At 40.6% G+C, this 12,453-nt stretch overlaps 1 protein-coding gene across 3 annotated transcripts in view; it reads right to left on the bottom strand.

Moving 5' to 3' along the window:
• Window positions 1-12,150, bottom strand: part of ICE1 (interactor of little elongation complex ELL subunit 1) — a 38,646-nt gene extending 26,496 nt beyond the window's left edge. For 2 of the 3 annotated variants that reach the window (XM_026841655.1, XM_026841657.1), the window contains exons 1-6: window positions 11,438-12,042; window positions 9,866-9,900; window positions 9,426-9,444; window positions 8,534-8,645; window positions 7,447-7,523; window positions 628-665 (exon numbers count right to left, since the gene is read on the bottom strand). In XM_026841655.1, coding sequence (XP_026697456.1) covers window positions 628-665; window positions 7,447-7,523; window positions 8,534-8,645; window positions 9,426-9,444; window positions 9,866-9,900; window positions 11,438-11,451 — 295 coding nt within the window. In that variant the 5' untranslated portion in view covers window positions 11,452-12,042. The other variant, XM_026841656.1, reaches the window with a different exon arrangement.
• Between the last annotated feature and the right edge of the window lie 303 nt (window positions 12,151-12,453).

Raw genomic sequence — 12,453 nt, 5'->3', positions numbered from 1 at the left:
AAAAACAGAAAGCATGTGTCAGGATCACTACATATTTAAATATGATTATAAACATGACTAGAAGAATCCTGCCAAGATTATTAGAATGCTGGAGCACATGCCCTGTGAAAACAGGCTCATTGAACTAGACTTAATTAGCCTGAGAGGAAAAAAAACCCAACAAAAAAAAACCTTAGAAAGGATCCAAGAGCAGCTTTCCTGTATCTACGAGGAGGTATCAAGAAGATGGGATGAGACTGTTCAGTGATGCATGGTGGGAAGATGAGAGACATGAGGCATAAGTTGAAACAAAAGTTTCCAACTGGCTATAAGGAAAAGTTTTTCACCACAAAGACAGTCTTGCAGTGAATATGGTTGCCTGGACAGGCTGGACAGACTCCATCCTGTCAGATTTTCATGACCAGAAGTTCCGTTACAACTTCATTTATGCCATATGCCTAAGATACTCAATAGAAAAAATTTTGCATGAGGGCTGATGTAATTCAGAGACCAAGTACCACTCATAGTACTACCCTGCCTTGCTCCTTGGGGCCTCAGCATTAGAACGTTGCGAGTACTTCTTTGGATAAAAAAGGAATCAAGAGATGGAGTAGGACAACATCACAGTAACACAATATAGAAAGTTACCTTCAAGTTTCTTCACTTTTGTTTCCAGTTTCTTTCTCCTGTTAAAAAGAAGGAATTAATCCATCATTTTTGTATAGAATTATGTTGCACAAAAAGCCAGGGAAAAAAAGATTAAAATCTAGACATTTCAGAGAAAACACACTTCCTAGACCCAGGGCCTGTGGGACCAATGTATCCCTGAAGTTGAAAACTTAAATCAGTGGCACGTTGCTGTCATTCTCTGTAACTGTACCTGTTACAGAGGTAGAGTCTGCTCTTAACAGAATCAATCCACTAATTCAGGCACATAAATATACCTTCAGCCACAACTTGGAGTTACAAATGCAACCCAAGAAAACCAGCTTCTGGTCTTTTGCACTTCTGTGATGTAATACAGACAGGTTAGTTTTACTCCTTAAAAACAATTAAGCCTTGTATATAATCAATAAGACCCAAGCAATGAGATAATCAGGAAGAGTCTCCAGGATCGCTTATGTTCCACAGCTTTTTGTTCAGAATATTCAGGTGTTTACTAAAACCAAACCACAAAAATTAGGCATTCGGAGCAATTCTGACCTCAGCATTTCCAATTCTACCTTTTATGTAAAACATACACAGAACTGGAAAATAAAATTAAAAAAAACCCAAAACACTAAACACTTCTATTATTCCCTTCTGTCAAATCCCAATATCCCAGAAACAGTTTTTAAACTCATGTAGTAAGAGAGAACTCTGTCCTGGCAAAGACAAGATGGCAATGCTCACTGATCACTTTCACAAAGAACACAATTCATCCATTCCCCATATTAAAACTTATATAATGGATTACAGTCTAAGCCTTTCTGGATGTTCAAGCTTTAATCATCAATTCAGACATTAACTGGATTACATTTGAAAACCCACTCAGAAACACGATGATGTTGGCACATCACAGACCCTTGGCATACTCACTAGTTAAAGCATTTATACTATAAAGTAACAGACTGATGCTCTTGGGTCTTCTCTGCCTGAACAGGTTCATACTTAACTCTCTATACTCAGATGATGGCTTTGACAGTCAAGCCATTGATGAGAATTTCAGAAAAAACTCCTCATAAAACACCTTTGCAGAAAAACAAAACAAAACAAAACAAAACAGGGGGATTGCCCTTTAAAAAATAGCAGGTAACAAACTTCTGTTTCTTTGCAGATTATCTTCTGACCAATGCACAGAAGTACTGCATCAGAAGCAAGGACAGGAGACATGGGAGGACTACAGAGATGCTGTTCACCATTGCAGGGAAAAGATTCATGCAGCCAAAGCTCAATTAGAGTTCAAGCTCACCAGTACACTGAGAGACAACAAAAAAGGCTTTTTCAAGTATGTTAACAGCAAAAGGAGAATCAGAGATAACATTGGTCCCTTACTTGATGAGGCCAGTCACCTAACAAACAGGGACATGGACAAAGCAAAGACACTGCTTTCTTCACCCCTGCCTCTGACACCCATGATGGGATGCCCAGATAGCCCTGTGTTGGAAGACCATGACTGGGGGGGATGATAAACTCCCACACAGCTCTGAACTTTTTCAAGACTTGCTGCTCCAGCTGGATGCATGGAAGTCTATGGGACCTTGTGGGATTCATCTCAGGGTACTAAAAGAGCTGGCCAATGTAATCACGGGACCTCTCTCCATTATTTATCAATGGGCTTGGGAATCTGGAGAGGTCCCAGTTCACTGGAAGCTGGCAAATGTCCCAATGTCCAAGAAGGGTAAGAAAGAAGACCGTGGTATTTACAGGCCTGTCAAGCACACTCCAGTGCCAGATGAAATTATGGAGATTATTCTGGAAGTTACTGAAAAAGACTTGAGAGACAATGCAGTCATTGGTCACAGCCAGCACAGGTTCACAAGGGGAAAGTCCTGCTTAACCTTGCTCATTTCCTTTTATGACAAAGTCACTCATCTATTTGACCTATGGGAAGCCAGTAGATATATTTTTTTCTGGATTTTAGCAAAGATTTGATACTGTCTCTCACGGTATCCTGGACAAAATGTCTAGCACACAGCTAGACAAGTCCACAACACATTGGGTAAGCAACTGGCTGAGGAGGCAGGCTCAGTTATGGGGTTATATCAGGCTATCCACCAGTGGGATTGTCCAGGGCTTGATTTTATGGCCAGTGCTCTTTAATGTTTTTATAAATAATGTGGACGCATTGGTCAAATGTGTATGTTAAGTTTGCTGATGATACAGAATTAGGAGGAGCTGAAGACTCCCTTGAGGATAAAGAGGCCTTACAGAGATCTGGACAGACCAGAGCTGGGCAATCACCACCCATATGAAATTTAACAAGAACAAGTGCCAGAATCTCCACCTGAGATTGGCTAATCCTGGTTATACATACAAAATGGGAGATGAGAGGTTGGAAAGCAGATATGGAAAGAGATCGGGGGGGTCTGGGTTGATGGCAAGTTGAATGCGAGTCAACAGTGTTACCTGGCAGCCAAAAGGGCTAACTGCATCCTGGGGTACATCAAGTACAGCACAGCTAGCTGGTCAGGGGAGGCAACTGTCTCATTATACCACCCTGGTGCAGCAACACCCCAAGGACTGTGTACAGTTTCGGGTGTCTCAATACAAGACTGGACAAACTATAAGAGTATGTCCAGAAAAGGGCAACCAATATGGTGAAAGGTCTAGAAGACCAGACTTATGAGGAACAGCTGAGGTTACTTGATTTATTCAGCAAAGAAAAGAGAAGGCTGAGGGGCAACCTCATCACAGTCTACAACCTCCTCAAGGGGGGCAGTGGAGGGGGAGGAGCTGATCTCCTCTCTCTGATGATCAGTGATAGGACACAAGGAAATGGAATGAAACAGATTGGACATTAGGAAAAGGTTCTTGACTGTGAGGTTGGTCAGTCCCTGGACCAGGCTCCTCAGGGAAGTAGGGCACTAAGCCTGTCAAGAGTTCAAGGAGCACCTGAAAAATGCTCTTAGTCATATGGTTTATTTTTAGGTAGTCCTACAAGGAACAAGGAGCACTGGACTCAGTGATAGTTACAGGTCGCTTTCTCGAGATAGAAATTCTATGATTCAAACAACTAAGAATCTGAATAACCAGACAGCCACTAAATGCCAACATTTATCATTGCAATGATTTTTACAGATGAAACAGTTACTTTTACAGGTGCAGTAGTACACTGACTAATTTCATTAATACACACATTTACATTAAGAAAGAATATTGGTACATGTTAAAACTAGTAATTCACAAAAAGCAAGGCTCACAGATGATGCACTTGGACAGATGCTATGCAACTCAAGCTCCCATCTGATTTTTAAGATGCATGCCCAACCGAAGCTGACAGAAAGGTATGCTAACAGAAGCTACATTCAGAAGCACAATACATACAGTATTATAATCTACCCAAACTACAAAACCCACAATGTGGTAAAATTTGTAATACACAAAAGTTGAAAATTATAAATACAAACAACAACTGTGTCTGTAATTTACTTCATCCTTAGTATGTGACCTTTTAATTTATATAAGCAACCTTACTTCTGGGAAAGGCTAGTGTTTTGAAGTACTTCTTTCAAAGCTTGTCTGTAGGAATGATTTCATACCTAAAAACTTCACAGTGGACATGTGTATTCATCTCATTACCACACTTGTTATAAGCTCAGAATTGGGGAACTGCCATCCCTGTAAATATTCAAAATCCAGCTAGACAAGGTCCTGAGCAACCTAACTTGACACCAGCTCTGAATGGCGGATTGGACTAAAGAACTTGAGACATAATTTTTGACCTAAATTATTTTACAGTAATTTTATAGATTAACATTTTATTAACAATTCACTAGAATTATACTTCTGAAGAAACTCAGCTCTCAAATTACTGAGCTCATGTGATCTACTGCTTAAAATGGCCTCAGAGCCAAAGGTATATAAAATAGCTATAGCATCACAATGACTGAGGTTGGAAGGGATCTCTGGAAGACACCTTGTCCAACACACGCTGCTCAAGCAGAGCCACTTAGAGCTTCCTGCCCAGGCCATGTCCAGATGGTTTCTTAGTATCTCTAAGGATGGAGAGGCCACACCCTCCCGGGGTGACTCATGACAATGCTCACACATTCTCACAGTAAAAAGCATTTCCTGATGTTCAGAGGGAACCTCCCATGTTTCAGTTTGTGCCCATTGCCTCTGGCTCTGTCACTGGGCACCATGGAAAAGAGCCTGGCTCCATCCTCTTTGCACCCTCCCTTCTGGTATTTATACACATTGATGAGATCTCCCTGATGTTCTCCAGGCTGAACAGTCCCAACTCTCTCAGCCTTTCCTCAAGGGAGAGATGTTCCAGCCTCTTCATCATCTTCGTGGTCCTTCACTGGACTCTCTCCAGTACATCCATGTCTCTGTTGTACTGGGGAGCCCAGAACTGGACACAGTACTCCAGGGGTGGCTTCACCAGTGCCGGGCATAGAGGGGAAGGATTGCCTCTCTCAACCTGCTGGCAGTACTTTGCCTGGTGCAGCCCAGGATAGCCGTAGCCGCCTTTGCCACAAGCGTACATCAGTGGCTCGTGTCCAACTTGGTGTCCAGCAGGATTCCCAGGGCCTTTTTGGCCAAGCTGTTTCCCAGCTGGGTGGCCCCCAGCATACACTGGTGTGTGGGGTTGTTCCTCCCCAGGTGCAGGACTTTGCACTTCTTGCCAAACTTCCAGAGGTTTCTGTCAGCCCATTTCTCCAGCCTGTCAAGCTTGTGCTGGATGGCAACATGCCCCTCTGGCCCATCAGCCTGTCCTCGCAGCTTTGTGTCACTGGCAAACTGCCTGAGGCTATGCTCTGCCCCATTGTGCAGATCACTAATGAAGATGGTGAACAGGCCTGGACTCAGTATGTGGCCCCTCTCCTCTCCCCATAGCCTCCAACTAGACTTTGTGCTGCTCCTCAGTACCCTCAGGGCCCGGCCATGCAGCCAGTGTTCAATCCACCTCACTGTCTGCTCATCCAGCCCCTACAGCAACAGCTGGAGGGGCTGTGAGGCTCTTATGGGAGATGGTGTGAGAGGCCTTACTGGAGGCCTGGCAGACACCAGCCACTGCTCTTCCCTCATCTACCAGGCGTGTCAGGTCATCATAGAAGTTTATCAAGTCGGTCAAACATGACTTCCCCATGGTGAAGCCATGCTGACTACTCCTGTGGAGTTTCTTGTCCTTCATGTGCCTGGAAGTGGGTTCCAGGATGAGCTGCTCTCTTACTTTCCAGGGATTAAGATGAAGCTTGTAGTTGCTTGAGGCTTGTAGTTCCCTGGTTCCTCCTTCTTGAAAATCTAAGTGACAGACAGGACACAGGCGATACATCTATACTGACACAGTATATTGCCAGCACATTAGGGTGGTGAGTTCCCTCTTTAGATGCAGTTAGCAATGGGGTAGCTGTTCTGTGCTGCTCTTAGCTAGTACAATGTGCTAGAGGTTCCTTTAAGATCAGAGAATATAGAGTACCTATATGTGAAATCAGTGCAGTCCAGCACAAGAAGTGACAACAGCAACTTAACAAAACTGCTGGTCTGCTTGTACAATGTTTTGGATGATAGTGGCTTGCTGCTGTTTTTGTAAGTAACATATGTTTCACAAGCTGTGTAAAGATACTAGGGCATCTCATTTGAGAAATGCCTCTCAGTCCCTTGATCATGTCTGTGACCATTTGTTGGACTCCCTCCAGCATGCCCATACCTCTCTTCCACATAGGAGCCCGGAACTGGACACAGTACTCCAGGTGTGGCCTCACCAGTGTTGAATAGAGGGGAATGACCACCTCCCTCAGCTGCTGATAACATCAAAATAGCTTAGGAACACTAAAGTTAAAAACGATAGTCAATTTAGAAGGAAAGGTGGAGTGATCAGTGTGAATCCCATAGAGATGTGTGCTGGAACACATAAGAGAGAAAAGCTGACTACAAAAATCAGCAGAAGGGTCTTAGAATTCCAAGCACATAGAGAGTAATCATTGGTGTCGATAAACGCAGTGATGCACAAGGAGAAAAATAACCACAACTACAAACTTGCAACACCCAGCTGTATATTATCTGGTTCTCTTTTGAGAGCATAAGTATCCTTCCATACAATACTGCAAAGTCACAGTTCCCTGATACACTCCTAGCCTCTGAATCACTTGTAACAGGGTTAAAAAGCAATTAGACAAATACATTAGAAAGTCCATCAAGAGCTGTAACACATGACAACACACACATGCTCCAGGCAAGGAAGTCTTCAAGTTATTGGTTACTGGGAGAACAAACTTTGGGAATTATCACGGTGAGCTTAACGATATTCTGCTCTATGGCAGCAAAAACAGCTCCCGAGTTTCTGGTGCCAAATCCCTCCTGCCCATTACCAAACACGGTGGACAGCTCAGGGCCTGCCGAGCTGTTTCTTTAAAAACAATTATTTTAAGGACTGAGTTTAAGTGCAGATCATTTTGGCAATATCATTTATATATCAGTCTCAGAGACTTATCAGCATGATAACAAAAAGCTAAGAGTAAGAACCACTTAAAACTGGAGAAACTACAGCTTCTTGAATCTCATCCTATTCTTAAAAACAGCTCTTTGCTAAACCACCACCAAAAGACACTTCAAGACAGGATAATAATTAAATTAATCCTATCTTTCAGAGTGTTTGTTACAAAACTTAAGACCATTCTTCCATCAACTCCCTCTTCTAAGAGCCCACAAGCATAAGAATTTTAGCAAAATGGTAAGCATAACTAGGTAAGGTAAAAGACCAAGTTCTGGAAGAGGTAAAAGGGGGAAGAGAAAGGTTGTGAAAAAAGAAGCACCACTCACATTGCATCACTGTTTACTATTTCTTCTTTAATTTTACCATATTCCAGTTGACTCTCCCGATAAATCTTAAGAGAACTCTGTGGAGAAGGAAAGCACAGTTAAAATATGCCCTTACTGAGGGGAAAAAAAAAATAGATGGCAGACACTTTACCTATTCTAATGAAAACAGTACACAGCCAAAAAAGTCTATTCAATGAGAAAACAAGCAAGTTGAAAAGTTAAGTGGTTCTTCTTCTTTTTTAAAGACAAAAGCTATAACAAAAAAATAAATAAATCTATATCTATCTTTTGAGTATGTGCCTCCAACACCTATCTGGGTAGGAACTCAAAGCTGAAGACAAGAGCACAACTATTAGACACCATGAAAATAATCCTGCTTTTTCTGAAAAACTGCCATCAGGACATCAGCTACTAATGCTTGCTGAGGAAAAAGGATTTAAAAAAAACAATTCTAATGCAGAAGGAAAAACTAGTTACAGTAACAAGACAAAGGTTAATATCCTACCTTGTGCCAGCATGAAAAAACTACAAGAAAGAGTGTTGGGGTTGTTTTTTTTTTTCAGAAATAATCGTTAATACCTAGAAAATTTATATATTTAGATGATTTGAACAGTGAAAAGCTTGTCTTCCGTAGACTAAATCTCAGCTAAGGTATGGGAGAGAAATTAAAAATAAACTCAAGTAGATAACAGTGTCAAAGCATATGTGCAAAATGGTAACAGAAGCAAAATTCTATTCTGCACCAATCCTCTTTGCAACTTTTTAGTAGTACGAGTTATAAAGAGTTCAGTAATCTAATATAATCAGAACAGAAAACCAATGGAGTTTAAATGCATCTCCTTCCTTCCTAAATAAGGAAATAAAGCCCAAATAATCTGATCAAAAAACAAAGGAGCTACAAAGCCTGAACTTTTTGCCTATCTGAAACCTGCTGCCATTTAATTAATTTCACCTAAAACCAGAGCTGCCTGTCCCAATGAGCTGGAAATAACAACTGGGCTCATTAAAGCCTGCTTCATTAAGATGAGCATTATATACATTTCTTTCAACAGGAAAAGTGCAAGTTATTTAAACCTCACAAACACACCTTTTTCTCTTCCAACTCCGCTTTCAAGGAACCTAACTCTTCCTGGCACTTTTCCAGAGGCAGGATTTTCTGTAGCATCTGCTCCACTTGGCAACGAAGAGCAGAGATCTCTCTGAAACAGAAAGTGTAATGAAAAAAAAATTGCCAAAAACCATGGTTGCTTTCAAACTCAGTGTACTGATTCTTCAGGCAAGTGTCTGAGTATTTTGCTTTTCTCTACGGAAAAATGCTGTGAGATACCCAAAGGCTTCTAATAGTCTAAGTGTTCTTATTTTTTCATCCAATATTTTACAGTCAAAGAAAAGTCAACAGCTGATTTAAAACATAAAGCTGAGCCTAAAGCTAGATGCAAGCAGATGGCATGTGCCACGCAGTACTGCTCAGCTGCCTATATGAGGTGCCAGGAATAAGTGTCTCTACATAGGTAGAGCTGTGAAACAAGAGCAGAGTCCACTGCAGGATTTTTCAGCAGGCAGGATGAAGACTGTAAAGATTATATGTTGCCTCTTCCTCTATAATCAAGTACAGTAAGCAAGGGCACACAGCCACATCTCTACAAGAAAATGCTTCACACAAATATGGCTGCCCCAAATACGCTTACATTTAATCACCACCAAAATATGAGCTCTGCATCTCCTCTTGGTCACTATAGACTCTTTATGTAACACAGGGCCATTAAAGAATTTCAGAGAGGTATTGTAGGAGGAGGACAAATTTCTCTCCTCATCAAAGGTATCGTTGCTAACTAAGGCCTAGGAAGCATGGTAAAAGAAAGGGCCATATTAAAAGCTCAGCCTAGACCCAGGGCTGCTGCTGTTACATTAGACTCCTAAAGCTGTCCCAAGACATAAAGAACACAGCATCTTTAGTAAACAATTTAAATCAAACTTACCGTTCAGCAAACTGAAGCTGTAATCTCTTGTTAAGGTAGAAATTAAAAGCAGTTTATCAAATGTCCTTAAGTATATTTCAGTCCAATTACCACTTGCAAAGAAACATTCAATGAATATTTCCATGCAAAACTTAATTGAAACATTTCAATAGGTCTGAAGTGAATAAGCAGAGCTTCTTCTGTTACATGAAAAAAGCAAGTCATTCTCAGCAATGTAGATTTCAACTAGTTCATATTAAGCCATATATTAGACACGGCTGGATCTTAAGTGGACAGTTTTAATACCAAAGCCCCGTTTTCCTTACAAAGCCTATCCAGCCTGTTCTTTACTAGAAGCATCATCTCTTATCTTAAAGATTCAATAAAAAGCCCCAAGTCCTTTTATAAGAAATGTTGATATATTAATTCTGCAAGAATACTAATAGAAAAGTGAAGGATATCAGTGCATTTCTGTTGATATTCTGTCAGCAAACGACTGCAAGACAAAAAAAAAAAAAAAAAAAAAAAACCTGATTTTGATAATCATGTCTTAGGATAGCCTTCCTTTTGCTTTATTCATAAATACAGAAAGTGTACAATTGATTTGTATTTTCTGATAGCAGTCAATATAACTCATTTCATTCAGACATTCAAACCTCAAATCAGCCTGCTTTATATTAGAAAAAAAAAACACCAACTGGCAATTACACAGATTTGTAGCCATTAACTATTTGCATCTTAAAAAAAATAATCAAAACCCCCCCACATTATTTAGGTAAAGAATGTTGTAATATACGTATAATAAAAGAATTTATATATTATCACAAAATCATATCCTAATTCCAAAAGTTAAAAGGATATTTTCTTTGGAAAGAATATATAAATGTAAGAAAAAGAGTTCAAAAGACCCTAAAAGGCTTTAATCTTTACACTATTCTCCTAGCAGCCTAAGAGGGCAACACTTCCTCTGATTCATGGTGTACAGTGGGCCACAGGACAGCACCAAGGAAAGCTATACTCTCCTTTCCTCAAATGTGATGGTTTTTAAGAATGGAGAGAATAACAAGAAAAATAAATACCATGGCTGTTACTTCAATAGAGAGGGCTGCATCACCTTCTCTTGCAACAGTTAAAAGTAACCAAGTAAGGCAAAAAAGTGGGTGAGCTGCAAGTAGTTAAAGAGGTAATTCCCACAAGCAATATATACACTGGCAGAGAGAAGAGGGAGACAAAGTTTGGATGTAGGAAAGGGAATCCATGAACACAGAGTAAAGGAGCTTTGAATAAAAGAGTCCCAGTTAACTCCATGAGGGTTTGCTTAAATACTTTTTGGAAACCAGAATGCAGGATTGGAATTTAGATTTGTTAAAGCCAGACTGATACATACCTGGGAAAGGGTACATCAGAAATAAATCATTACAATTAGGACACACAGCAAGGATATTAGGCCATAGCATAGAAGTATACATAACATATCTTAATATATTATTCCATACAATCATACATTGTTGGTTATTGAGAAAAAGCAGAAGCAATTACAGAAGAGAAAGCAAACTCTTTACAAGAAGCATTTCTGAACCTTACTGTTCTGACTGACATTCAGCCTCACTTTTCATATTGGTATTTAATCCCAACAATATTTCACACTTTAATGCTCAGACTAAATTTGGTTGAAAAGGTTTGTATACACCTGTGTTCAACTTTTAGTTCTCATACTGTACAAAACAGATAAAATATCTTCAAAGAGCTGCTTCTGCTAGTATTTCTAATAATATATGTTTTATAGCTTAACAAAATAGCCTTGTTTTACTACCATTACAGACAGATGTTTTAGGGTATAAACTAAATAAACCTTACAGTCTAAGTTTAGGACCTGTTCATGAAGAAATTATTTTCATTTCGAGGAAAAATTTAGTTTTGTACATTAACAAACATCTATATGCAACAAAATGTCTTTGGTGCATTGCTTTAACAACTTAAGAGCAATAAAAACCAACCAAAAAACCCCACAACACTCGTGCAATTGTACTTACTCGCCATCAATCATTTTTTGCTTCAGTGCAATTAATGCGGCTACATATTCATTTATATTCTGTAAGGAAGAGTCTCAAGTTGGTAAAGAAGTTTCACCCCAAAAACCAGTACTATACACTGTAAATAACCCCTGAAGTGATTGTTCTACGTGATACAATAACCTGTCTTCTTTTTTCAGTTCTCTTAGCGGACAAGCTACTAATTCACCAAAAATATACAAATATATATAGAGGATGCAGGCTCCACAAGAAAGTATGTGTATTTAGATGAGGCTTTACAACAAAAGCTCTTCAAACCTTGCCTTTACAGTAATTATACACTAAAACCCCCACAACTTTCTCTCTCACAATCAAATTAAGCTTTGGCAGAACACTACCAATGAACGGCACCTGGATCATTGGAGCTTAGATTCCCCAGATCTCCATCCATACTCAAAGCGTGTCCCAAGACTCCTCCACCCTCCGAGCTCTCAGCAGGGCCCTCCCCTCATTTAAACGGAGAGCAATCATTGCCCAAGGCGTTATACTATCAACTCCACGTTCGCTTAAGAGCGCTGAAGAAGGGAGGTGCACGGTGACACTCCTCCCGCTGCCCCCACGCGAACTCAAAAGGATACGCCTAGAATGGCACTAGCAGCTCCCGCTAGGCGCGCCGCACAGACGCGAGCTACTTCTCCGCATTTGGCCCGGCTAATGCTCGCCACTGCTCTTCCCTCATCTACCAGGCGTGTCAGGTCATCATAGAAGTTTATCAAGTCGGTCAAACATGACTTCCCTGTGGTGAAGCCATGCTGACTACTCCTGAGGAGTTTCTTGTCCTTCATGTGCCTGGAAGTGGGTTCCAGGATGAGCTGCTCTCTTACTTTCCAGGGATTAAGATGAAGCTTGTAGTTGCTTGAGGCTTGTAGTTCCCTGGTTCCTCCTTCTTGAAAATCTAAGTGACAGACAGGACACAGGCGATACATCTATACTGACACAGTATATTGCCAGCACATTAGGGTGGTGAGTTCCCTCTT

Source organism: Athene cunicularia (genome assembly GCF_003259725.1).
Source record: "Athene cunicularia isolate RWA chromosome 2 unlocalized genomic scaffold, athCun1 chr2_part1, whole genome shotgun sequence".
Taxonomy (NCBI): domain Eukaryota; kingdom Metazoa; phylum Chordata; class Aves; order Strigiformes; family Strigidae; genus Athene; species Athene cunicularia.
Note: the sequence above shows the minus strand (reverse complement) of the source record. Positions and strands in the feature narration are given on the sequence as shown.